Source organism: Nuphar pumila, chromosome 5 (genome assembly GCF_984573655.1).
Source record: "Nuphar pumila chromosome 5, dmNupPumi1.hap1.1, whole genome shotgun sequence".
Classification (NCBI taxonomy): Eukaryota; Viridiplantae; Streptophyta; class Magnoliopsida; order Nymphaeales; family Nymphaeaceae; genus Nuphar; species Nuphar pumila.
The window spans coordinates 42,781,856-42,809,433 of record NC_143253.1 but is presented as its reverse complement, the minus strand read 5'-3'; the positions used below and the strand labels follow the sequence as shown (position 1 = coordinate 42,809,433).

The 27,578-nt window shown below is 34.7% G+C and overlaps 2 protein-coding genes across 2 annotated transcripts in view; one reads left to right on the top strand and one right to left on the bottom strand.

Moving 5' to 3' along the window:
* LOC149837459 (uncharacterized) overlaps positions 1-21,368 on the top strand; it is a 73,332-nt gene extending 51,964 nt beyond the window's left edge. Inside the window, exon 6 of the mRNA XM_090007386.1 lies at positions 20,943-21,368. Within this exon, the coding sequence (XP_089863512.1) occupies positions 20,943-20,952 (10 nt within the window). The 3' untranslated portion in view covers positions 20,953-21,368. The remainder of the gene's footprint in view (positions 1-20,942) is intronic.
* A 567-nt stretch (positions 21,369-21,935) lies between these two features.
* LOC149837458 (xyloglucan glycosyltransferase 4-like) lies at positions 21,936-26,372 on the bottom strand. Its single transcript, XM_090008042.1, has 6 exons — positions 26,299-26,372; positions 24,487-25,237; positions 23,601-23,909; positions 23,225-23,515; positions 23,012-23,125; positions 21,936-22,917 (listed from the first exon to the last, which is right to left on the bottom strand). The coding sequence occupies exons 1-6, from the start codon at positions 26,370-26,372 to the stop codon at positions 22,282-22,284; spliced, it is 2,175 nt and encodes a 724-aa protein (XP_089864168.1). The 3' UTR covers positions 21,936-22,281.
* Positions 26,373-27,578: the final 1,206 nt, after the last annotated feature.

Genomic DNA, 27,578 nt, shown 5'->3' with positions numbered 1-27,578 from the left:
ATCAACCAGATATAGATCCCACCATAACCGTTTATGGATCCTATAGTAAGTGGATACGTAACAAAAGAGAACAGAGGAGAGAGAAAGAGAGTCAAGCTTGTGGGAGAGGAGAGCTTAAGAGAAGAGAAGAATGGGAGAGGGCTGGAGTTTATAATGACTCTAGCCTCAAGACCACCCATAAAGGCCATAAAGGGGCCTTAAATAGGTCTAAACGGACTATAATAAAGGGTCATGGCTGGCCAAACGACCAACCATGAATGCCCAAATGGTTAGGAATAGATGGGCATGAATCCTAGACCAAAACGGTAAGGATAGGGTCCAAAATGACCCTGACAAGGACATGATCATCCAAGATAGGATCAAAAGGTCACCGGTCAAAGCAAAGGGCGGCTCTCAGACCATTTCAACATCAATGGCCCTAGACAAAGATGTTGGCCAGGTCAGGTTCAAGATCTAAACAAATCCTATATGGATTTAAGGCTGGTTAAAGTCCATTAATGGGTTGGTTAAAGGTCAGTTTTAGACATCGGGATTAAATCCATCCCAAGTATTAAAAAGATAGCTTAAAGACTAAACCAGACTGAAACCAAAATCCTAGCCTAAGTCCAAATCCAAGTCCAAGTTCCAAGGTCAAGGTTCAAGATCCAAAATTCAACGTCCAAGATTAAATGTCATGGGTCAAGGTTCAAAATTCAAGATCCAAGATCGAAGATTCAAAGTCCAAGGTTAAAGAATAAAGTGAGTGTTATCATTGCAAAATTTTACTTTTGTAAGTCAAGCTGACCTTTGAAAAAGATTTTAAAAATAACTCGCTTCCGTTTTAAAATGCAGAATAATTATGAAGAATGAGACTCACCTGTTAGTACGAGGTTCAACCGTTCCTGGCGCCATAACCAGGGGTAATCGAACCAAGGATCAATCTAGTACTTTGCTTTGCTCAACTTGTCTAAATCAAACTTCTATTTCCTAAATACACGAAGAATCAGGCATGTGCTATGAACTTTGAAATTTTTTGACTGAAAACATGATGTATGCTTGAAAGATTGGAAAATACTTAGAAAAAGGATACTTTGAAAATCGTGAATCACATTGGAAAAGTATTTTTGAAGAAAAGAAAATCGATTTCTGAAGAAATCCTGAGGTTTTAAGAAAATCGATTTCTGAAGGAAACTTGGGTAATTTTTTTGAGAAAATCAATTTTTCTGAAGTGGATTGGTGAAATAACTCAACAAAGATGGGTGTGTGGCCCTATAAAATCTTTTTCATGATGCAATCTAACCTAGATAATGCATGAATGCAATTTGCAAAAAATATTTTCTAAAGAATTTGAGGAAAATCTTTGAAAAAAGATTTTTTGTGCCTTATAGAACTACAATGAAATAAATTCTTTACATATCCCTGACTATGGCCATAAATATATATTAGATATAGTTCATTTGGTTCTAAAAGGGAAAAATACTTAGAAAAGTTTTAAAATATACTATAATTTCTGAAAATACCTAAGAGTGTAGGCTGCTTGTAGCTTAAAAGAAGATGATAAATCTGGATATTGTTTGTATTCTGACTATGGTCACAAATACGAACTCAATCGAGTTTATTAACTCCTTAGAAGCGAGTGCACGTGCCATTCATGTAGACCATTGTGAATTTAAATATGCATGAATCATCATTCATCACACAAATTATATTATTGAAATAATAAACTATATGCAATGCAACCCTAATCTAAGCAGAAAAAGTAAATTCTTATTCCAATGTTTATAATTTACATCAATAATAAATTAAAAAGAGAGAAAAAGAGAAATAAAAGAAAATACACTCTTGAGTATCCTTGCAAAATTAGCAAACTCATTAGTGGATAAATGTCAGCTTTTCAGGATTTATCCAACAATATCTGGAAATTGATGAATTTATCTAGATATAAGCCTTTTTTTATGTTTTCTTGAAATAAACATAATAAAATATAATAAAAAATTGAATAAATAATAAAATAAATAACTTTAAAAATTGAAATTTCAGGAAAAATAACCAAAATGTTCTTGAAAACAAGACTATGGCCTTGAAATCAGGGTTTTCAGAAAAGTTTTTTTGTAAAACTTTTAATTTAGGGATCAAATGGATTCAAATCAACACCAAATCGGGTGTGAACCACCCTAGAATGATTATGAAGATGATCAAACCCTAAAAATATAAATATTTTTATGAAAAAAATCAGAATATCATAAAAATATCAAATTTTGCCCATGTTTCAGTTGAATCAGGACTTCGCGGGTATCCTGTTTTTATGATTTAACTAAATAATGCATCAAATGAATTCCAAAATCTGTAAAAATAAAAATGGAAACTTATAATAACTTTAAAAATAATCTGAAATTAAAAAAATTATTTTTTGGTATTATTTTGATATGAAAATTAAATAAAAACAAGAAAAATAAGCTATTTTACATGTGGTCATGAACCTGTCACAGTGTCAGGCCCGAATCAGGTATCAAACCACCATAGAAATTTATAAAAATTTACAAATAAAAACTACACAGATTAACAAAAGTTTCTCTTTTTACAGATCTAGAATACGATCTTCGGTTAGGGAGATATCATTCCGGCAATATATGCTTAATTTCGGCGAATACGTAATGGTTCAAAAACAAGCAATTCTGATTTCGGCTCAAGTAAATATAACAAACATAGTTAAAAAATTACAAAAATCACATTAATAAAACTAGACATGCTTATAAATTTGTGACTTTTTACGGATCATCAGTCGGATCTCTGGTTAGGGCGGTACGATTCACGCAAGTTGGCCTAGGGTTTAAATATTGCATAACGGCTTGTAGAAATAGATTCTAATTTTTGTCAGAGGAAAAATAGCAAAGGCTATAGAAAAATCTGAAAATTTCACCAAACATAGTTGACATCCTAATAAACTTATTTCGTTTTACAGATCATCGATCGGATCTTCGATGAGGGAGATATCACCTTGACAATCTGTACCTGATTCTATATAGCATTTTCATGGTACAAGAATCAGAGTTTGGTTTCTGATTTTTTTAGCAGGGTTACAAAACCCAAAGTAATCCAATTTTTTTATGAAAAGTCACTGACACATGAACGGTTTAACCTTAAAAACATCAGAATTTATTGACAAAAATACACACATAAAATAACGTTGTTCCCGCATGCCCAGAATAAAAAATGCATATTATATAAAGCACATGACTAAACCTAATTTAAGCATGTAAAAACCATAAAAAAGTGCAAATAATGTAACAAATCATGTTTTTATGCTTGAACATATAAAATAAACATTAACATGATAAAATAAATAAATAAAATCAGGGAAGACACGATTGTAATTTGATTTAGTCGTTAAAAGAGGGATTCAACCATTGAATGGTCGAATCTCGATCTTTTTCGGGCGTTCAACAAAATAAATACATCACCAACAACTTCAATGGATCAAAAACATGTAAATAATCATAGATGATCTGTAGATCGCTTTATTAAATCATTTGCATGGTTATTTGAACAAAAAAAATGAAGAGAGCACACACATTGGGGGGCAGCTATGGTGAAAAAGCATAAAAAATAAAGAAAAAAAGTAAAAGGACTCACCTTGAGGCTGCATGCAATGGAGGAAGGCTTGAGGGAGAGACAGACACGAATTTTAGAGAGAGAGAGGAGTGAAAAACATGTGGAGGTTGACCCCTATGGCTTCTATTTATAGGCATTAATTAGGGTAGAGTTTTGAGAATTTGGTTTTCTCAAAACTCTTCCTAATTAGCTTAATTAAAGGGGGACAATTTTGGTGAAGTATTCTAACCTAATAAGACACTAATTAATAATCTAATTGACTCCTAATTAATTTAAAGAAATCTCAAATGTGGTGCCCCCCTTGTGGGCCCACATTTGGTTTTTAAAAGTTCTAATTACAAGTTTTAAAAATAAGGTTTTAAAAAGTGAAAATAAAGGTTAGGTTTTAAAATCGATTTTGATCTTTTTGAAATTCTAATTCAATTAGGGCACAAATCAAACTTGAACTATCCTAAAAACATTTTCAAATATGGCGCCACTTGCTATGGGCCCCACTTGTTTTTCAGAAAATGATTTTGAAAACCTGAAAATAAAGGGGTTAAAAACAAGATTTTCAAAAAGGGTTTAAAACAAAAGGTAAAAATCAAAATTCTAAATCCTCTAGAGTCCTAAATAAATTGAAAATCTTTCAAATGGGGTGTTAGGTATGTGGGCCCCACATTTGAGTTTTTGAACATGTTAAATAAGAGTTAAAAAAAGAGTTTTTTTAAAACAGATGAAAATAAAAGCAAAGAGTAAAATCGAAAAAATTGGAGTCCTAAACCAACTGAAACTCCTGACTAGAGTCCTAAAATTTTGAAACTCTTAAATTTTGGTTTTTGAAAGACAAACAAAGAGATTTTGAAAGATCTTCGCAGAGATTGATGAAAATGAACGAAAAGACGAAATCGGGGTTAGAGTCCTAATCAACTGGGACTCTGACTAGAGTCTTAAAATTTTGAAACTCTTAGAATTGGATCAGTTTTTGAAAAACAAGTGAAATAAAAGTAAAAACATGAAATCAGAGTAGAGTTCTGACCCGATTGAGACTCTGGGGCAGAGTCCTAAAATTTTGAAACTCTACAAGAAAGTTCTGAAATTTTGAAATTTGATTGTTTGAAAGATAAATGAAGTAGTTTTTGAAAGATTTTCTAAGAAAATAAAGTTAGGGTTAGAGTTCTAATCTGGTTGAAACTCTGGAACAGAGTCCTGATCCGACCGAAACTCTAGATTTTGACTTCTCTCAGAAGATTTTAAAAGTTTTTCTTGAAAACGGGTGAAAAGGGAGATAAAAAATAGAGTCCTAATCTGACTAGAACTCTAGGATAGAGTCCTAGAATTTTAAAACTCTATAATTTTGGCATTTTTGAAAGTCAGATGAGAAGGTTTTTGAAAGCAAGTGAAAAACAAGAATAAATGATGAAATTAGGATAGAGTCCTAATCCGACTGAAACTCTGGGATAGAGTCCTAGTCTGACTGAAACTCTGAGATTTTAGCCAAAATGAAGGAAATGGATGAGGGATAAGACTACCTCTGATTTAAAATCAAAATAAAATTTTGAAAAGGGTTTAAAAGGTAAAAAGACAGTCCTAATCTAACTAAAACTCTGAAATAACCAAAATTTTTGAGAAATTTGAATGAAAGAAGTGATCCAGAAGTGACACCACCTAGATCGATCCCGTCTGAGATTTGAAGTCAGTTAAAAAAAATGAGTTTAAAACAAATCTAGATTATTTTTCTGAAGAAAATGTTTTTGAAATAAGAAGTGCAAAGCCTTGGGGGTTGGCCAAATGGCGGATGTTGATTTAGAACCCAAGTTTTTTAGATTGATTTTGAAAGAAAGGTTTAAAAACTTGAATCTGGATTAGAGATTTTGAAAAATCAAAGTATTGGATCTCAAACATGGCATGAAATGCGATGAAATGATATGATGCAAAATGATATGAAAATGTAAAGCATGAGCAAGTGATTTGAAGTCCCGGACCCCTGACAGAGATGAGGAATTGAGAATTCCTGTCTAAGGACAAAAATTGATAACTAAAATGGAGATTGAATTTTGAAATATTTGGATTTGGGGCAAAATTCGGGCTCTGGATGTCTCTGGATTAGATGTCGACCACCTGGTTCTCTGAAGGCTTCAGAGAGTGGGTCCTAGTGGCAGGAGGCAGATGTTTGTGAATGAAGGTGAAAATTTGGGGTGTTTACAGTGAGGTACAAGCCGAAGATCTAATTCTCCTTGAGGGTCTTGCCCTCTATGGAACCAACCATAATATAAGGACAAGATAATTCTCTACAACTTTCAATATGAGACTAAACTTGTAGAAAAGATAAAAAACCCATAGACTTAGGAAAATGTAGGAAGTGGTGTAGGATACTTAGGTAGTTTTGAGCCGAAACCCCAATAATCTCCCACGTACCTTTTGGGTTTTTACTATAGAAAATGACTCTAGAGGTTGTTTGTGAAGATCCAATACATAAATGAAGGTACCTTTTGGTTTTTTACTTCCACATTAGTATTACTTAGTCTTAGTCAGTCTGAGACCCCAATAGCGTTAGCCTTGAATTGAGAATTCTAATTGACTTTCTAGACACCGTAATACACACTTTCACTTCAGTTGGTCATATTGTGTTTACCAATATATAGAAGGCACATGTTAATAATTACATGTTGCATTTCAGTTTCACGAGTGTTATAAAGACAAAGTACAAGTCCTATAGGGGATCCCCACCTTCACACTCATATAGGTAAGTCTATCAAGTGCGTAAACCTATTTGAAGCACCCCAACCATAAGGCCTATGAATCTTATTAAGAGTTTAATTTAAACACAACTTTCGTACACAAGTTTCAAGTACTTGACATCAGAAATGAGAAAAATGTTAAGTGTCCAATCCAATCTCTCAATGACTTAATCTTCTCATTGAACCACCAGACATGGTTCAACCCTTATCATGTGGTTAGGTTTCCATCAATAATGATTGCTTTTACCGGCTTTAACCCCATTCCCCTAGATGTCTTAAAGACAATTTCTTGAGAAAGTCTATTTGTCAATGGATCCGTTAAGTTTTGACAAGATTTCATATATTCAATAGGGATTACTCCTTGCTTAAGTAAATTGTTTACATGATTGTGCTTTAGATTGATATTTCTAGATTTTTTACCAAAAATATTACTTCATGCATTATATATAGTTGTCTGACTATTGCAACACATAACTATCAGGGCTTTTGGCTTATCTTCATTAAGAGATTCTTTAACCACTCATCTTTCATACTAACTGATGCTAGTGCTATCAACTCTGCTTCTATTGCAGAATGTGTTATTATAGTTTACTTCTTGGATCCCCAAACAACTACTTCAAATCTAAGGGTGAATATTCAATCATGTGTGGATAATAACTCTTTGAAATCATAATTTCAGTTTATAGCACTATACCCTTCAAATATAAGAGGTTCTTTGTCATAGAATATCTCATAATCTAGAGTTTCTCTCAAGTACTTCAGGACTTGATAGATAGCATCTCAATGCTCTTGTCCTAGATTACTAGTATATCGGTTCAACTTGCTAATGCTAAAAGCTATGTCAGTTATAGCTTCATTCATAGCATACATGAGACTGCTAATAATACTTGCATACTCTAATTGGGATATAGTTATTCCTATGTTAATCGATAGCTTAACATTAGGATCAAACATAGTAGCATCAAGATTACAATCATAATGATTATATTTTTTTAAATTTTTTTCAATGTAATGGATTGAGTTAATGCATAATCATTCTCATGTCTAATCAACTTAATACTAAGTATAACATCAGCTAAGTTCATATCTTTCATGTCAAATTTAGATGAAAGAAAACTTTTTGTATTATTTATATATTCTACTTTATTTTTCATGATTAGCATGTCATCCACATATATATTATTACCTTCTACTTTGATATATATGCATTTATCAAAGTCAGGAATTCTAAATCCGTATAAAGTGATTACTTCATCAAATTTCTCATGCCAATGTTTAGGTGAATGTTTGAAATCATATAAAGACCTTAGTAGTTTACAAACTTTATTTTCTTGACCGAGTTCAACGTAGCCTTCAAGTTATTCCATATAAATCTCTTCTTCCAAGATACTATTCAAAAAAATATTTAATATTCATTTGGTGAATTTCAAGATTGTAAATTGATGCCAAAGCAACCATAGTTCTAATAGATGCAATCCTACTAACATGAGCATATGTATCAAAATAATCACATTCAGGTTTATGTTTGAAACCTTTAGCTATAAGTTAACTTTAAATTTTTTAATAGATCCATAAATTCAAAATTTTCTCTTGAAAATCCATTTATATACCACATGCTTAAAACCAGAGGGTAAATCAACTAAAATCAAACTTTTATTTTTTATAATAGAATCTAATTTATTTTCTATAGCCTCTTTCCAAGAAGGGGCATCTTGAAAGTTCATAGCTTCTGAAAAAGAAACAAGGTCTCTATCTATCATGTAGAGATGAAAATTAGGACCAAAATCTTTTGGTTTTCTAGATCTTTTACTTTTTCAATTCAGAAATTTCAAGCTCATAAATTCTTTTCTTTTGATTGTTTTTAATGTCTTTTGGGGCTTTAAGTGATTTTAAAGTTAAATATTCTCTAAATTCATCTTGGATGGATTTTGAAATTACTTTGCTTTTAATATCTATGAATTTATATGTCTTACTATTTTGAGAATATCCAATGAAGACACATGTTTTAGTTTTTTTTATCAAGTTTGGTTAATTTTGGTTCATAAGCAATGCAACCTCAAACTTTTAAATAATTTAAATTTAATTTTTTATATTTTTAAAGTTCATAAGTTATAGTGTTAGACTTAGAATATGAAACTCTATTTAAGATATAATATAAACAAAGCAATGCATCACACTATATATTATAATCTATATCAGAACCTATAAGTATTGAATTAACCATATCTATTAGAGTCCTAATCTTACGTTCAACTACACCATTATATTGAGGAGTATATGTACTAGTATTTTGTCTATGTACCCCATGAATTTCACAAAATTTAATGAACTCATTTGAAAGATATTCATCACCTCTTTCAGATCTAAAAGATTTTATTTTGTAATTACAAAAATTTTCAACCTCTGCTTTGAAAATCTTAAATTCTGAAATTATCCATTTTTTATTTTCATAAGATAGACATAAGAATATTTTAAGAAATTATCAATAAAAGTTATAAAATAATTGTTATCCCCATGAGTTAGAGTATTTTTCAAATCACATAATCACTATGTATTAAATCTAGTAGTTTGGAAGTTCTTTCAATACTTGAAAATTACTTTTTCGTAAACTTTGCTTGAATACAAATATCATATTTTTTAACATGCTCAACTTTACATTTAGGAATAAGTCCTAAGTTACCCATGCTTATCAAAGACTTATAATTAACATATCATAATCTACTATGCCATAAATAATACAAGTCAATCATATAAACAGAAGTAAAATCAACTTTATTAATCAAATTAAGCTTACATAATTCATTGGTGGAGTAACCTTTGCCTAAAAACTTATGGTTCTTCGATAATATAATACTGTCAGATTCCATTACAACTTTGAAACTATGAGTTATATGTAGATAGACATATACAAATTTCTTCATGACGATAGGTACGTGATATACATTTTGGAGGGTTAAGCATTTTCAGAGGTGAAGTGAAGCTTCTCACTCTTTTCCATGAATCTTTGGTTCATGTTTATCTTCCATATATATCTTATAGTCTTCCCTCACAGTTTCGAATCTATTGAACATACTTCTATCTTTGTATGAATGAATCGTTGATCTAGAATCTATGTACCACTCTTTATTTGAATTGATCATAAATATCTCACTAAATATAACCACCAGGTTGTCATCGAGTTTACTAGCTTTATTGCCTTGAACTTTCTTCATGTGCCAACATTCACTCGCATAGTGACTCAGTTTACCACAAGTATAGCAAAAACAAAATCTCTTTTCTTAGCAATGAGCTTGGATTTCTTATTCTTGTTTCTAAGTTCGGGTTTGAACCTTGGTTTAAGTTCAATGATGATTAGCTTAGCATATACTTCTTTTATTTCATCTTTCTTATCTCAAGATCAAGCTCCCTCATCGATCCTAAGTTGTTGAAGAAGTTGTTCTAAGGTAAACTCTTCATTCTTATGTTTTAACTCATTTCTATAATCTTTCTAAGATGGATTCAATCTACCAATGATTACAACCACCTGAAATGATTCATCAAGGTTCATACCTTCAGACTTGATCTGATTAGCAAATATCTCATAGACTTGAGTCACAATGACTTATCATCGAAGAATTTAAAATCTACATACTTATTAACAAAAAACTTACAGTTTTTTGCATCCTCCATTTTGTACTTGCTTTAAATGGCTTGCCACAACTTCTTTGTCATGCTGACTTTTAAGTAGAGGTTGAACAGGGTGTTTGAGAGAGCATTCAATATATGTTCATGACATACAAAATCATCTTGCTTTCACTTTCTTCTCTTTCAGTTTTCAGCGATGGTCTCATCCTCTCCTTTTTCTGGACATTCCTATATGAGCACGTAGACCATATTTGCAATAGTAAAGAAAACAAACTCCTTGTGTTACCACCTTTTGAAATTGGTACCATCGAACTGGGACAACTTGGGTAGCTCCTTGTTTCCAACCTCCACAGTCGCCATATGCAAATTATCACTTCAAAATTGTTGAAAAAAAATGCTTCATATGAATCCTACAACATAAGAGAGTAGAGGAGAGACAAAGAGAGCCAAGCTTATGGGAGAGAGCTCATGAGAGAGAGGAGAGGAGAGCTTGCAAGATGAGAAGAATGGGAGAGGGTTCAGATTTATATTGGCCCCTGTCCCTAGGCCACCCATGAAGGCCATAAAGGGGTCCTAACAGACCACAATAAGGGGCCTTCTTGGACCAAAGGGTAAGGACAGGGTAAAAAATGACCCTAACAAGGACAAGATCATCCAAGACCAGATCAAAAGGTACTAAAAAGATGTGCCAAAGACCATACTAGTCCGAAACCCAAATTGAAACCCCAAGTCTAAAGACCATCGATAAAGTGATGTATAAGCTCAAGATCTAATGCCCTTTAATTGAGGGCCTTGTCCTCTAAGGCACCCCCAGAATATAAGGACAAGAGGATTTCGTACAACTTGAAATATGGTACTAAACTTGTAGGAAAGACAAGAAACCCACAAACTTATAAAAATATAGGAAATAGTGTAAGATACTTGGGTAGTTATGAGCTAAAACTCCAATATTTCATGTGTTTATCGATCTAGATTCACTTTCCACTTCTTTAAGACCCCTCCCTGGTTGGGCCTCATTAATAGCTCTTGATGGGCTCTTAGTTTCCATTATACTTGCCTTAGCATGCATGTATCTCGTTTGGATGGTGATCTTATGCTTCCATGGGGCACTCATCCTTGTCCTTTTCTTCCGAAGATATGTTTTGTCCATAATTTGCAGTCAACTGTTTTGATAGGTTAGATTATTTTATACCTGATGCATTTCTCTTGGAAAGTTTCACCTGTGTTCACTTGTTTCCCTGATAGAATTAGCCGGTTAGAAGGGCATACGTAGAACCACACTACTCACAATATTTCACTCGTGTCTCATATACTCTCACTAGAAGGATGAGGGTCAATAGCAGTGGCGGAGCCAGGGGTGGGCGGTCGCCCACCCCAAAAATTCGTATTGGATCCGGGTCGGGTCCGGGTCCGGACCCGACCCGGATCCGAGAACCCAATAGAGTTAAGGGAGTAGGGTCGCGGGGAAGGGACAATGTCTTTCCCTGCACCGCCCTCCCCCTTCCTCCTCACCTCCTGTAGGCTGTAACAACCATCGTCGACCGTGCTCCTCACCTGAGTCACCTCCCGTAACGGACATCGCCGATCCCGGTCATGCTCCTCACCTCGCGTAACGCCGACCGTGCTTCTCACCTCCCGTAACGCCGATCGTGCTCCTCACCTCCTGTAACGGCCATCGCCGGCAGTGCTCCTCTCCTCACCTCCCATAACGGCCATTGTCAGCCGTGCTCCTCACCTCCCATAACGGCCATCGCCGACCGTGCGCCTGCTCCCTCCCCTCTCGGTTTCCCCCTATGTGATTTCCGGCGAACCGATGGCCCGATCCCTCGCGCCAACCCTGTCGCGATGAGCACCAGCGCCTCCTGCAGCCGCAGGTAAACCCCAACTGATTTATGTGTTTCCAATCTGATTGCATTTAGTTCTATTATCATTAATGCTGAATCTGTTTTGGGTTTAATTTCTATTGTTCCCAAACTGTTAATCTAGATCAGAATGTTTGTTTAAGCTGGGCGTCAAGTCTGTTGAGTCATTTTTACTAAAATCGTCGCCAAACTGTTCTAGTTGAATCCGGTTTTGGCATCCATTCTTGTCTCGTTTATGACTGAATGTGTTTTCATGTTATTTTATACATGAAATCTGTTTTTTTATGCATTATATTACCTTGCAAATTCCTGTTATTGTTGAACAGGGGTTTGAGCTCGTCAAGACTGATTTATGAAATAGTTTGGACGACAAATTCTGATTACACTTATATATTCAGACTGTTATGCCTCTTGAATGTGGAAATGGAAATTGGATTTGTTAAACTAAATATGTGTTTTATATATTGATTATCATAAATCTGTTTTGAGAATTCTATATAAATCGTTGTTTATCATACCAAAGTTCTGTTTAAGAGGCGCTCACTAAGTGTTCGGTGAAATGCCTCAAAGATCAATGAGCCTGAACGTGTTAAAATAAATTGAATTTTTTGCTCTATGTTTGGTATATTATTAAAATATATTTGCACATGTTGTAGTCTCGTTTTGGGTTATGTGGGTGTTCGTAACCCATGTCCCTCGGGCTCGTAGGCATCTGCATCAGCGAGTTTGGTGGAGGTTTAGTTGTATCCCAAAAGCACATCGTACCCTACTACACCAGATTTTATACCAGTGGGAGGGAGTGATTGTCGCTTTTCAAAGAGTGCTTCATAGTGTGCCTCCAAGCTTTCAGTCTGCATCCATCCTTTTACAGGTCACCTTCTCGAAACTATTTTTTCAACAAAACATGCACATGAATTTTCAAAAATCATGAGAACTATTTATTTTGTGTTTGCATCCTTAACTACCATCCATTGGCAGTCCAAACAAGGTCATACTGCTTTTGAAATTCCAAGTTTTTCTAGAATAATGGTTCCTAGTGCAAATTTTTTTTTTTAAAGAAAATATTCAGATTTGTATTTAGAGGAATCCAAAATTTTATAATATAAATGATGAGATGCCAATCCATAATCTTGTTACACATTGATAACAAATCTTAGGTAGACAAATGAAGTGCATTTTCCTCATCTGTTTTGCAAAGGATGCATTGGCTAGGTAGCCAAAAAACCCTTTCTTTTAATCACACAATTTGTGAGTAGTCTATCATGAACAAATCAACCAGCTCAGTAAGTACAATTTCTAGAGTAAACATAATTAGACTTGAAAATCAATTGAATATATATATATATATATATATATATATATATATATATATATATATATATATATATTGCAGAAATGTGAAATAGTGATCAATTTTCAAGTTTAAAATCTTTAGCAGAGCTAGCAGAGATGATGATAGCAACTCAAAAGCACATTGTATTTTCTCATGTGTATCTATTGATTAAGTTGGCATTAACTTTGTCAGTTGCAACAACAAGTGTTGAAAGAACATTTTCAGCTATGAACAATAACAAAAGTCATCTACGTACAGAATGGGAGATGAATGGATCAATGATGCTTTGGTTACTTACATAGAGAATGAGACATTTGATACCATCAGTGAAGATGCAATTATGAATTGTTTTCAAAATATAAAAAATAGAAGATGCCCGTTGTAAAATTTTCATGAATTTAGTTGTTTTTATTTCTTAAGTGAACAATCTTTATTTTAGTTTAAAAGTACAATTTAAGGTTTTATCTTTAGTTGTTTGTATTTGTAACGATTATTATTTTAATTCAAAGGCTTATTTAAGTTTTATCTCTCCACGAATGACTCTTCCTCCATCAAATTTTTTTTGGCTCCGCCATTGGTCCGAATAAATGGATTGTCCTTCAAGACCATAACATTGTCCCCAAGACCCGAAGTCTGCCCACCCAAAGAAAAACTTCTGGCTCCGCCACTGGTCAATAACGGCGATTTTTCTCACCGCTATTAGCCTATAATGGCGAGAAATCTCCTGATGAAAGGCACGACCATCCTCAATTTTGATTTCTAGACATAGGCGTGCATACACCATCCGTTCTTGTATTTTCGTGCATGCATCAAGATCTATTAGCTCACCCAGATATTCAGCCACACCTAAAGAAGTCCATGACCCATAGTTTGGCTGAAAGGTTTGAAAATTGGATCCAGATTGGTACTATTGTCTTCTCATCCAGCTTCATTGGCATTCCCAGAAACCAGTTGGTGGTGAGGAGGGTTTGGCCTGCCACTCGCCAAGCCCGTTTCCTAGTGATCTCCTGGAACTCCTGCTGGCTGGTCGCCTTCACTATGAAGAGTCCCATGGATACGGCAAAAAAGCTGGACAAAAGGCATTGATGACCATATCGCCTTGAGGTTCTCGAAGATGAACTTATATTCAATTCTTCTGGCTTCCCTACCCCTGAGAACTCTGCCAATACAGTCCATTGCTTCTTGTCTATCAAACCCCTTATATCGATATGATGGGATTAGGATTCTTATGGATGTCTCGTTCCTCTTCACCCTACAAGGGGTTCAGAGACTCCTCTACGTACTTCCAGAAGTGAAGACCTACTTTTCGGTTCCCCTCGCTCCCTAGCAACGGATCCTTTCCTTCCACAACCAGTTTGAGAGAAGGCGGGATGGGTGTGCATTTAGGGTTTCCCATTGTGTTTTTCCTCTCTGATAGAAATCAGTTTTACAAGCCTTAACCCACAAAGTTTGTTTCTTAATAAATAAGCAATGATAAACACATCTAATGGTTCAGATCTAACACAAAACATAAAACTATGATTTTTTAAAGGTCGTAACAGTGACCTAATGAAAAAAGGGGCAGCACACACTCTCTCTCTCTCTCTTTTTCTATATATATATATATATATATATATATATATATATATATATATATATATATATATATATATATATATATATATATATATATATATAGCCAGAGTAGGGGTATTCGATGCAACAATTTTGATTCATTATTATCTTTTTTAAATCTCTCATGTCATGTTCTTTTGGTATGTAATTATAAAATTTCTCAAAACATTTGTATTTTTTACAAAAAAAAAAAAAACTAAATGATACTTATATGGCACTTGTGTGATTTTTTTTAAATAATAGAAGTGCCATTTAAGTAGGTAAAAATAAAGTTATCTTCTCTCTCTCGCAGGTAACTTAATTTTTTTCCTATCCTCTCTCTCTCTCATCCCTGTTCTAATAGGTAGCTTAAGTAAATCTTTTTCAAAAACTGAATAATTACCAGTTTTACCAATTTAACTACTTAAGCTGATAGGATCACTCCTTTGTTCTACCTTATATGGAAAAATTGATCAATTAACAATATTGGCTATATCACTACTTAGCTCTTGTGGATCCCCAAAGTTTGAAAGAAAAAATAAGGGCAGTTCAAAAATGAATTTAAATTTGAGACACAAGATAGAGATGTGGGGTCCACTTTTCAAGTAGTGTACCTTTCATCTTCGATGAGTAAAGATCAACTGCTTCAAGAATGTCAGAATCTTCAAAAGATAGGTTTTAGCTTGCAAGTGACTCATATTTGATATGTGAATTTAAAAACAAATGTCAGGTTGATGGTGTGGAGCACCACTAATGCTCAAAAACACGAAATATACAAGAATATAAGAATTAGTGACAAACACACTCTAATAAATAAAATAAAATTAAAGAATCTTACCACGAGCTTAGATAGCCCTATTATGACTTTCGACGAGTGCAAGTTGAATCTGACATAGCTTTCACTGGGTGTATATTTCTCGGGTTCAAATCCAACATATTGGATCCAAAGGACTAGGATCTAAACCTAAAAAATAGGGCATGGTTTTAATAGAGCGTAGATGACTAGGTTGGATTTAGGCTATCACAACATCATCAATTTCACACTTTGGGTTTAGATGTTATGAGAGGAAGCGCAAGTCTCAATTTTATAGATTTTTTATTGGGTATGAATCCTAATCTTATGGATTTAGGGTCCAAAGATCTGGATTTACCTTTAGATGACATGGTAAAATCCTATGATCTTGAGGTTTTGAGGTCTCTTTCTGATTGGTTCTATCTATTAGGATTAATCACATTGATTAGAGTTACCTAGCTCAGTAGCTAAGCAACCTCAAACTAGTCAAGTTTAATGAATCGAAGATGAGAGTAATCCCTAAGGTTCATTTAATGTAGACTTGGATATTGAGTTTTGGATCAATTCAAATTATTTGGATGACAAATGGATATGGGTTGGGTCTTATGATTCAAATGAAAACTAGATCTAGTTTAGATCTAAAGATCCTAATGACAATTAGATCTTGATCAAATCTAAAGATCTGGATGACAATTGGATCTGAAACAAGTCTAAAGATTCAAATAATAATTGGACTTGGATTATGTTCATAGATCCAAACAATAATTTATCTGGATTAAATCCAAAGATTTGAACAATACTTGGATCCAGATCGAGTCTAGAGAATCATTCTGGATCCATGTCAAACCCATTTTGACATAAAAAATTATTTTTGGTCATAACTTTTGATCCGATGTACTTTTGACATGTTTTTGGCTCGTTGGAAAGCTTATGAACTATACTTTAATTTTGCTTTTGAATGCAGCTTGAAAATGTTATTTTTAGGCCCAAAATGCACTTGAAATGGATCTAGTCATTTTGGACTTAAAACATGGACACTTCAAGAAAACAATCATTTGAATAAAATCCATAGATTGGTCAAAATTGAGGTGTCTACAGCTCTAAATTTAGAAATTTCCCAAAAACTAGACAAAAAATAGGTATCTTGATATGGTTTCATGATAAACCATGATATTTGCCTTTTTTTTCTTATTTTCAATTTTAGCCTTTCAAATGATGTTAATTAAGGAACCTGTTATTTTAGGAGATTCAGTTGAAAATGTTTAGGATCACGATCCTTAATTTCTGGGTATTTTTTCACCAAATTTGGCATAAAGTAATTAGTCTTTAAATTTTCTCTTTGATTTTTTCTTTTTCCTGTTCTTTATTTTTTGCTTTCATTCCATGTCACCTTTATTTTATTTTTTTTGAAAGAAAGGACCCCTCCTAGATTCAAATGATGCCAGTTCTAATGATAGGTTATTAGTTATGGCCCTTCTGCTTCTTGGCTACTCATCACCTTCCCTCTTGTATTAAGAGTGTGCTTTTAACTAAGCTGAGTTATGGTATATGCAGTGTTTGCTTTCATCTTGTCTCTTATTTTATTAGTAGTTATATTTATGACTATGTTGCGACTATTGTAGGGTTGTTCAGTGAATTTTGTTTAGTATATTAGATTGAGTTGCTTTGTTTAAAATCCTATTTTTTTTCTTTTATCATGAAGTCAAGCTCTTGAAAAACTTACTGTATGGCAAAAATAACACATTTTTGAAAATACCTCACAATTTACTAAAATTCGCCGAATAGACAATTTCGCTGGTTCCCAATTTTTTTTTTACTCTTTAACCATTCATAGGTGCGAATTTTCGATTTTTGCAAGTCATAACCCTAAAATAATATACCCATGTAATTCGTCAACAAAATAGCATATGAGGTTGTGAAATTTCAAAAAATATTATGAAATTTCAAACGATTTGTGAAACTCATGACGAGTTTCGCATGATCACCAGCAAGAATCTTACAATTTGTGAAAGTCCAGTAATTGCAAATTTGCAGACAAGTATCAAATGAAGTATTCTGAAATTATGAAAAATTATAAAAGTTTGATATTGCAATTTTTTTTATTCCAATCATACCTGTATTGCGAAATTTCAATCTTATGAATTTTTTCAAGAAAAAGTAATTGTGCAATATATACATGTGTGATTGGAATAATTTTTTTTACAATATTGGACTTTTGTAATTTTTTATAATTTTGTTGGTGATGGCTCGAAACTCATCACGAGTTTCATAAATCGTTTGAAATTTCATAATATTTTTCGGAATTTCACAACCTCATATGTGATTTTGTTGACGAATTACGTGGGTGTATTATTTTAGCTTCATGGCCTGCAAAAATAAAAAAATCATACCTGTGAGGGGTAAAAGCGCCAAGAAAAAATAGGGAACTTGCGGTATTGTACATTCAACATATTTGGTAAATTGTGGGGTATTTTTCGAAAACATGATATTTTTTCTGTATAACACGGTTGTTTTTCGATAAACTTATTTACATATTGCAATCATATGATCCAAAGTGTAATTCTTAGTAAACTAATTGTGTAGGTGCAGGCTTGATCTTGGGAGTTGTATAATGAGCTAGCTATGCATGACTGACTGAAAGGTAGCTGATTAGGGTCTGACAGGTCTACTAGGGTTTTGTCAAGCTTATTTTTGAATCAGATTAAAATCTAGGCCTGAACCTTAACCAATTTAGTTTGGGTTTGACACTTATTAAACATGTAGACCCATATAGGTAAAGGAGGGGTTTGAGCATAATTTTTTTGAAAAATGATCGTACTGTACAACAAAAATGATATATTTTTTGAAAAACTCTAAATTTTTTTTAAAATCTACCTGTGTTCAAAATTGCAGTTTTTATTATAAAATGACTATTTTACCCTTCACACATGTGAATTTTCTCAAAATATTCAAACTCCCTTCTCAAATATTCAAATACCTGAATTTCCTCTTTTATTTGTGAATATTCTCTTAAATATGCAAATTTTTTTCATGTATTTTTTCTCTCAAAATATGTGAATGTCCTCTCAAATATGTGAATTTCCTCTCAAAATATATGAATGCCGTATTGTATTTTGTGATTTCCCCCCAAATATGTGCTTTTGAAGTGTTGCTAAATTGCCCACAATGCTTTTATGGCATTTTTGAAGTGTCACTAAATGCCTATCGCACTTTTTGAGTGTCAGTTTTTTTCAACAAACTCTTTTTACTAAAAAGCTCATAAGAGACACCTGCAGGAGGACATTCACAAATGTGTGAGAACTTTCCCTTAAAGCAAGTAGGAGGACATTCGCAAATGTGTGAGAACTTTCCCTTAAAGCAAGTAGGAGGACATTCACAAATGTGGGAGAAAATTTGCATATTTTGGAGAAAATTCATAAATGCGATAGGAAATTCATATATTTGGATATTTGAGAAGGAAGTTCACGTATCAGAGTATATTCGCATGTGTGAAGGTTGAAAAGGTCCTTTAAAGCTGAAAGGTTGCAGTTTTGGACACGGGGGGATCTTAAAAAATTGTAGGGGTTTTTGAAAAATACATCATTTTTCCTGTACAATACAATTATTTTTCATAAATTTTTTGGGTTTAAATAGTTCTTTTTTATTGGGTATAAAAATTAGATTCTAACCAGTTCCAATTTGATTTCAGAAATGGTCCACGTAGTAAACATACCCACTTCCAAATTCTTGTAAAAATAGATCTGTGTGGGTTAAGAGGTTTAAGCATGTCTTCTCAAGACCAACCATATTGAAGTCTATCATAATCTTAGTCACAACATTTTAAAGGCAAATTATCAGCCAAGAAAATATTATAACATTTATTAGTTTTCACATTTTTATCAAGAAAATCTGGACAACATAAAAATTAAACTATAAAATTATGAAAAGAACATGCTTTCCTAATATTTTGTATTTAAAAATCTAGTTAGAATGACAAATTTTATTTAAATAATAACATCATGATATTTTCAAAATATTATGACATGTGGAGCCTTTTAAATAGTGACTAAAATATCAGTATGGTCGTTAGGGTTGCTTTGGGTCTCAAGCTGGTTCAGGTTCAAGTTCAATTGGCTTTGTGTGGGTTTGGGTATAAAAACGTGTTTGGCTACTACACTCGATTCAGGTTTAGGTATGAATGGTATAGAATCATTTGGATCAGGTATATAGCACGTCAAACTCATATGGACTGGTTCAAGTCAATATCTTTTACACCCAAAATCTGCACTATTTTTAAAATGAATCTAGGTTTTAAACCAGACCCAAGCCCATGGGTCCGTCAAGATCAGGTTGGATTGTGTCTAATCAGTTTGGGATATTGGTTTGGTTTTAGTATGTCTGGGCTCCAGATGAATAACATTTATATTTAAAATATTTATTAAAAAAATGTGATTATATTTTTTATTTATGTATTTTTTATGCATTAGCTTTCATGCTTGTGTGTTTTCAATTTTAAATATATATGAGAATTTATTGAAGGCGACATTGGTCAATTGCATGGGTTATATATTGCACCGATGTAACATAAAAATTGATATATATATATATATATATATATATATATATATATATATATATATATATATATATATATATATAAACCGGTATGCACTGAGTTTTTTATATATTTTTTATTTTTTTCTAAAATTTTACCATACGGATGTGATCTAGATGCTTGGTTTTAAAGAAATAGAACCTTAGATCATCCGATTATGATGTATACGAAGAATCTCTTAAGGCTTGAGAATCAATGGCTCAAGATTTTTATAAATATTCAAGCATACAAAATCACATTTCTTGATCTGATTACGATGATCAAATAGTCGATTCCAAGCAAATGAAGGGTTAGATTTGCAAAAAACTCTATAAAGATCTCGGTTCATACTAGTTTACATATTTTGCTGATTTATATATTTCAGTTTTCTTTATATATATATATATATATATATATATATATATATATATATATATAGAGAGAGAGAGAGAGAGAGAGAGAGATGTCAATGAATTGGATTTTATTCGATGTCCAACTAAATCCAACTCTGTTTAGTCAGATTGAGTAATTGCGTAAGCCAAAACCATATTCATTTATAATCAGATGCAGTTATGGTTTTGATAGCTACCGAACCTGACAATTATCTGGATTTGATGGATAGCCAAATCCATTTACATGTAAAAAACTGGATTTGGTATGAGCTTTTCACTGTCCGAATCTGAATTCAAACTTGAATCTATTTAGCTGGCATCCGTCGGATATGGTATTTGGATATATTTGAACCAAATCTGAACTATTTACATTCCTATAACTGGATTAAGCTTTACTCATCATATTTGATCTGTATGTGTTGTGTTTGCTCATCATATTTGATTTATGTGTGGGTGTGCAGGTGTACGTGATCTGTTCATAAGGACAGGTGTTTTTCTAGTTTAATTTAAAAGCACAAGTGAGAGGGAAGTAACAAAGAAGCGAGAGGGAAGATGGTAATCAATTTGGGAAATATGGGGAAAGCGGGCTTCCCACTAAAAAGAAACTAGTTTCTTTTGGAAGTAGGTTTCCCAAATCTTTCATTCTTTCGGAGAAGTGAGGAGTTTCCCTCTTTTGAAGCCGGCTTCTGAGGAAACTAGCTATGTGTGTGCACGTGTGTTTGTGTGTAATAAAAATGTCTGGTTGAGATGTAGACCCCCATGCCTTTTGGAACTCAGGGCCCAACTCTGCCCTTCAATTTCATTACTACACATAATGCCAAAGACAGCAACACATGGACTTGAATTATTTGTCATGTAAACAAAAGAATTGGTTGGTGGTCCTCTCTCTCTCTGACTCTCTCTCTCTCTCTGTGTGTGTGTGTGTGTGTGGACTGTGACAATCTATGAGCATCTCCAGACTGGTTATGGAAGATCCTGCACTAAAAGGAAAATGACAGTATTGACTTGGAGCAATAAAAACAACAATTTGCTTCCAGACGTGGCCATCCACTTCTCTCCCTAAATCATGATCATATTCAGATTCAGCAGAAGACAGAAATATTTAATAACTATTTTCATTTCCATTAAAACTTCAAACTCATATTCTGTTAGTTGTGAGATCTCATTTAGGCAACAGATAATAATCAAACTACTCAAACACTCTCAGAAGATAGTATTTATTTCTTATTTTTGATAATCAAGCTGGTGGATCACTTGTAAATTAAATATACCCTAACTAATTTTCTTTAAGAACTTTTGAAGCGTAGGCTAAGATGGCACGTAAATTGAAACGCTCATCAGAAATATTGACCATGCTTCTGGTAAATATTTCCACTACCAAAGAAAAAAAATGAAAATAAGGTGAGTACACGGTATAAACAAAATCTTTGAGACTTGCCATGAAGGGAAAGCCCTTCTGATATATCAAATGAATTAATATATATATATATCATTATCATACAGTAATAAGCATGATAAACATTCATTTGTGTGATGTGTAGAGACAAGAGAGGCTTAGTCCTCAAATGACTCCTGGTGTTGAAATGAGGCTCAAACAGTTTCTGTGATGTTCTTTTGCAAAGAACAACATATCCCACTAAACCAATTCTCCATAAAGAAAGATACTTGGCTGTAATGTGAACCCAAGTGTCCAATGGAGAAGATCCACTCTTATGTTCTTCTGAGGGGGGTTCAAAGATTCTCCTGGGTTCTCAGCTTCTTGAATGAAATCCCGCCATCGCCATTATTCTTTTGAATATATCAACTCACTTGCTCACCAATCAAGTCTAAACCAACAACTAGAAATGCAATTCCTTGGAATAAAAGGAAATAGAAATGGATGCCTTGAGCAGATAATAGACTTCTCCCTGATGCCATGAGGAGGAGGAGAGCTAGCGCCAGCTCCTTAAGATACACACGATTGGCCTTCTTTTTTAGAGAAGCTCCTTCCTTTTCTCTCAATTTGGTCAGTATGGCTAGGCCAGATTCGGAAGCTTGCCTGTGTATCTTCAGTTCCAAATTTGCTGATTCCCTCTCGGCAACTGCTAATAAATCTGTTTCTGATGACCTCCCAGTCTTCTTGGTAACGACCCATTCATAAGCACCCCCCAGTTGGAACAGTCCAGAGATCATTGCGTTGAATTTTGTTACAGACATGGTGTTCTCAAACAGCAGGTAAGGTACTACAAAAGGAAATGACCTTGGAGCAGGTAGAATGTTCAAGAGTGACATGAAAACAGGAACATAACAGATGACCCATAGTGGCAATTCAGCCTCTGGCATGAACATTGTCAAGGGAAGAATAATGCAGAAAAGTGTAAAAGAATAGAATGGGAGGATCAATTTCCTCAGTAGGAAGAACAGGAATATCAGATTGGTCTTCTTCCAAAAAGATATCTGCGCAAAGCATTTAACAGGTTAAAATGTCATTGATTATGTAGAACACAATAAACTAGCAATTATCAGTAACTTCAGTCAGATGAAAAAAAACCTTGGAAACTATTATATCAGGAAGGCACAGCCGAAAAAGTTGCATCGGACCCGAATGCCAACGGTGCTGCTGCTTGAGGTATGCTTCAAAAGATTCTGGAAGTTCACAGAGGACCTAACCCATTCAAAGAGCAAGAATTAATTGTTAAAATTATATACAACCAATGCATAGAAACAAAAGAATCAATAGCAACATGTACGATTGGCCAAGCACCTTAACATCATTAAGGAAGATAAACTTCCATCCCTTGAGATGAGCACGGACCGCTATGTCCATGTCCTCCACAGTTGTACGCTCAAGCCAACCACCTGAATCCTCAAGAGCCTTGATTCGCCACACACCAGCAGTTCCATTGAACCCAAAGAAGTTGAGGAAAACACCATTAACTTGCTGCTCCACCTCAAAATGAAAGCAGAGGTTGATGTTTTGAAGCCTAGTGAGCAGGTTTTCATCTTTATTCACAAATGACCACCTAGCCTGAACAAGACCCAGATCAGGATTGCCCTGCAAACAACTATAGAGTTCAATCTTACTTTATAAATAGCTTAGTTTTTCAATTTTAATATTTGAAAAGGTTAAGTGGGAATACCTTGAAATGTGGTATGGTCTGTTTCAAAAAATCAGGGTAAGGCTGGAAGTCTGCATCAAAAATTGTAACGAATTCATAGTCTTTGACATAGTCACAGGCCATAGCAGACTTGAGGTTACCCGCTTTATAACCAGTCCTGATGAACCGATGGCGATACAGTATGTTTGCTCCTTTCTGACTCCACTTTGAAACTTCATTTTTTATGAGCAGCTGCACACTTTCATCATCTGAATCGTCTAAAATCTGTATTAACAGCCTATCTTTTGGCCAATCCAAATGACAAACAGCTGAAATCGATTGCTCGTATACCTAAGCACCACAACCAATCTCCATTGAAGAAAGCAAGCAACCCAGACACTAGAATGCCAATACAAGAAGCAGATTTAAAACTAAAGTAATTTCAATGCACTTTGTACTTCCAACACTATGTCTTCAATCCTCATCCAAATAACTAAATAATGGTAACCAGTATATGAACTAATCAGAGTGAAATAAATTTTTATAATTTTTTTTTAAATCACGAGTCTCACTAAGCTTGGTTAACAGGGTTTTCTAATTTCACCAAGGTGGTGGTAATCAACATGGAATGGAAACAATTTCCAAATTTCCATCTATCAAAAATGACCTTTCAAGGCATATACATAAACTTTTTAATCTAGCTAGTCCACATAGATCATTCTAAATATGATGAGTAACAACCAACTGAAACGTCAGAAATTGTTAAAGTGATCCAATCAACAGCACCACCATGCTCTACCAACTTAAGCAACCCAATTGAAACGTTTGTTCCTTTTTTGAAAAGAAAAAAACAATTGAAAGTTTGGACCCCAAATCCAGCAAGTATGAAGTATGAAACAGGAACAGAAAGGTATACTTGGAAATTTACCTCTCTTTCATTACACATTGGGATTTGAACAAGAACCATTGGAAAACTTGATTCTTGAGCCTCAGCATCTCCAGATCCAAGCACCTGCCCATCTTCCACCCTTGGCTTGATCTTCTTGAACTTGATCCAGAAGCACCCAATACACAGAACCAACCTATCTACCGACTGAATCATAAACAAAGCAACACAGAAATCTGAGAGGAACTTGATGGGTCTTGCAATATAATCCACCCTGAAGGACAACCACTGAAGATACGCCCAATGCAAGAAACCTTCAATCTCAGAGGGCCTAATTACCCTCAGATTGTGGGCATACCACCCTTTAAAACGGGCGACCAATTCAAATGCAAGAACCACCATGGCAGTCAACAAGAACCCTCTAATGAACCTCAACAGCCTCCCTCTGTACCCTGGCCTATCATACCTACTGGAAAGCAGGCGCCTTTTTGCAGATGAGAGCCTGCTGAAGGAAGCAGAAAAAACCCAAGAGAGAAAAGACCATGCCTTGTGGATCTTTAAGAGGAAAACCCAACTGAATTGCCTCATGTTCTTCACTCTCTGCTTCTCCTTCAGAGAAGAGGATGGTGGTTGGGTGATATCCACCAGAGAGAAGTTGTTGGGGTTTTCCATTGTTACAACCAATGGGGTCCCTCCTCCCCTGCTGCTATGCTTTCCCAACCCTGTAAAATCAAAGCTTGATGGCATCTTGCTCTTCCAGTTCCTCCCCTTCTGAGGTAATGGAACTGAAATGCTGAAAAGACCAACCACAGAGGGAGGGAAGAACAAAAAGAGGAAGTACCAACTGTTAATCTAATCTCCTCGTATCATATCCTTTATATACTTATATAGATCAAGCATCATATCCATGGTAACTCCCTGTTTTTTTTTTTACACCAGATGAGGATGGTGGTAGCAATTAGATTGGGGTAATAATTGATGCAGCTAATGAATTTAAACATTTCATATATATGGTAACTCCCTTTTTTTGTCACACCAAATAAGGATGGTGGTGGTAATTAGGTTGGTGTAATAATTGGTGCAGCTAATGAATCCAAGCCATTTTTATTTATTTTTTATTTTTTAGGAAGGTGAGTTATGGTTTAACGTAACACAAGGCATGATGTCAATGCCAGTTGACCGAGAGATTCGAACACAGGACCAATAAACATTCACAGCTCAGCGCCTTTGTTGCAACACGTTGTAAAGATTGCCTTGCCTCAACACTTTCCCCTTCTACCAACTGGGGCTCCGCTTCGTTGGTAGGAGCTGTCAGTGCACGTCGCCTTGTGCTGGGACTTTGTAGGTTTAAAACCTCAGTGGTACGTTGAATAATAACTGTTGGGGTCTGCCTAACTCCAGCCTTTCAAAATAAATAAATAATATAAAGTGCCCTCCATGTGGAGTGTTTAACACTGTGGTACTTAGGGAAAAGAGTGGGATAAGTTGAGATACTGCAATTTCTTCTGTGCCAAATACACCATTGGAGTAAAAAACACATTGTTAATTAGAGTTACAAAACACAGCAGGCTCTATGATGGCAAGAGGTGCCGCCCATGGGGTTTAACTACTTGGTGGTGGGTCATACGGCATAGCATCAATCTTTCTTGGGCCCCAACCAGCTAAACTAAGGTTTCTTGATTAAAAAAAAAATCAAAGTAACACCAATGACATCTTATAATTTGCAGTTCCTTTGGAGGGATTACGGAGGGGTTAAAACAAAAAAGTGTCATGCTTGGTCTCACCAATTGACCTTTAGATGCGGACCGTTTCCGAGTCGATAATCACTTTGGGTGAATGGTCCACAGTACTGACCCTGATTGGTCGCCGATGTCTACCCATGAGATGGACGGTATTAGCAGGATATTAGCAGGACCAGATGCTGCCATGTTAGCTACTCTAGATCTTCTTGCATGGCAAATTCTTTTATTTAAAGGTTAACCTGTGCTCATAATCATTTTAGGGTTCTTGTGATATCAGGACATTGGAGATTGTTTTAGGAGATCATCTAAGCAATGAAGCAACTAGGCATCAAGTTTCACTTTGTTTTCCTTGATTTCATGTCCAAATATTTTGTACTTGAGGTTCTTGCTCGGATTGAACCGGTCATTAGCCTAATCGTATTTTCTCTCATCATGAACTGCTTAGGGAGTACCATGATACACTATGAGTTGGTCATCCAGGTCAGGAGCGGACCTTAGCACTCCTTGAGCGCAGCTACGATTGATCGTAGATGAAAGACGATGTAGAGAGGTATCTGTGAACGTGTCTCATTTGTCAACAAGATAAGGAGACCAACCAGAAGATTGTCGGCTTTCTTGAGCCTCTACCTATTTCATAATGTCCTTGAAAAAGCATTTTTATTGACTTTATTGTTAGTCTGTTAAAGGTAGATGACTTCAATTCCATTCCGATGGTAGTGGATCATTTTTCTAAATACATCACCTTAATCACAACTTCGAAGGAGTGCCTCACAAAGAAGACTGCAGAGTTGTTCATCAAGCATGTTGTGAAGCACTGTGGTGTACCAAGAAACATTGTGAGCGATAGTGATGCTCATTTCACAGGCAAATTTTAGCATTAAGTGTTTCGGCTACTCGACCCTGATCTACTATTTTCAACAAGTTTTTACCCACAGATGGATGGGCAGACATAGCACATCAATGAACTGTTGGAGCAGTAAGTCAGACACTTTGTTAGTGTCAATCAGAAAGATTGAATGAAGCTCATGGACGTAACTCAATTCGGCTATAATCTTTAGAAGAGTAAGTCGTCAGACTACAGCCCATTTGAGATAGCTATGAAACAATAACTGATGACTCTGTATACTCTAGTGGCACAAGAGAAGGAAAGGTCATCCATTGGCTCTGATCAAATTTGCTATTTTCAACAAGTTTCTACCTACAGACGGCTGAACAGATAAAGCGCATCAACAGACTGTTGGAGCAGTACCTCAGGCACTTTGTTAGTGCCAATTAGAAAGACTAGGTGAATGTGACATAATTCTGCTACAATCTTCAAAAAAGTGAGTCTTCAGGCCATAGCCTGTTCGAGATATCTACGGGACAACAACCACTGACTCTGCATACTCTAGC

What these genes read in the sequence shown, in the direction of transcription:
- LOC149837458 (XM_090008042.1), bottom strand. Translation starts at nt 26,372, where the DNA reads ATGGCAGCATCTGGTCCTGCTAATATCCTGCTAATACCGTCCATCTCA. An exon ending in CAATGTGTAATGAAAGAGAG is followed by an intron (nt 23,910 to 24,486) that starts GTAAATTTCCAA and finishes TGTGGTGCTTAG; the next exon opens with GTATACGAGCAATCGATTTC. An exon ending in AGACCATACCACATTTCAAG is followed by an intron (nt 23,516 to 23,600) that starts GTATTCCCACTT and finishes AGTTGTTTGCAG; the next exon opens with GGCAATCCTGATCTGGGTCT.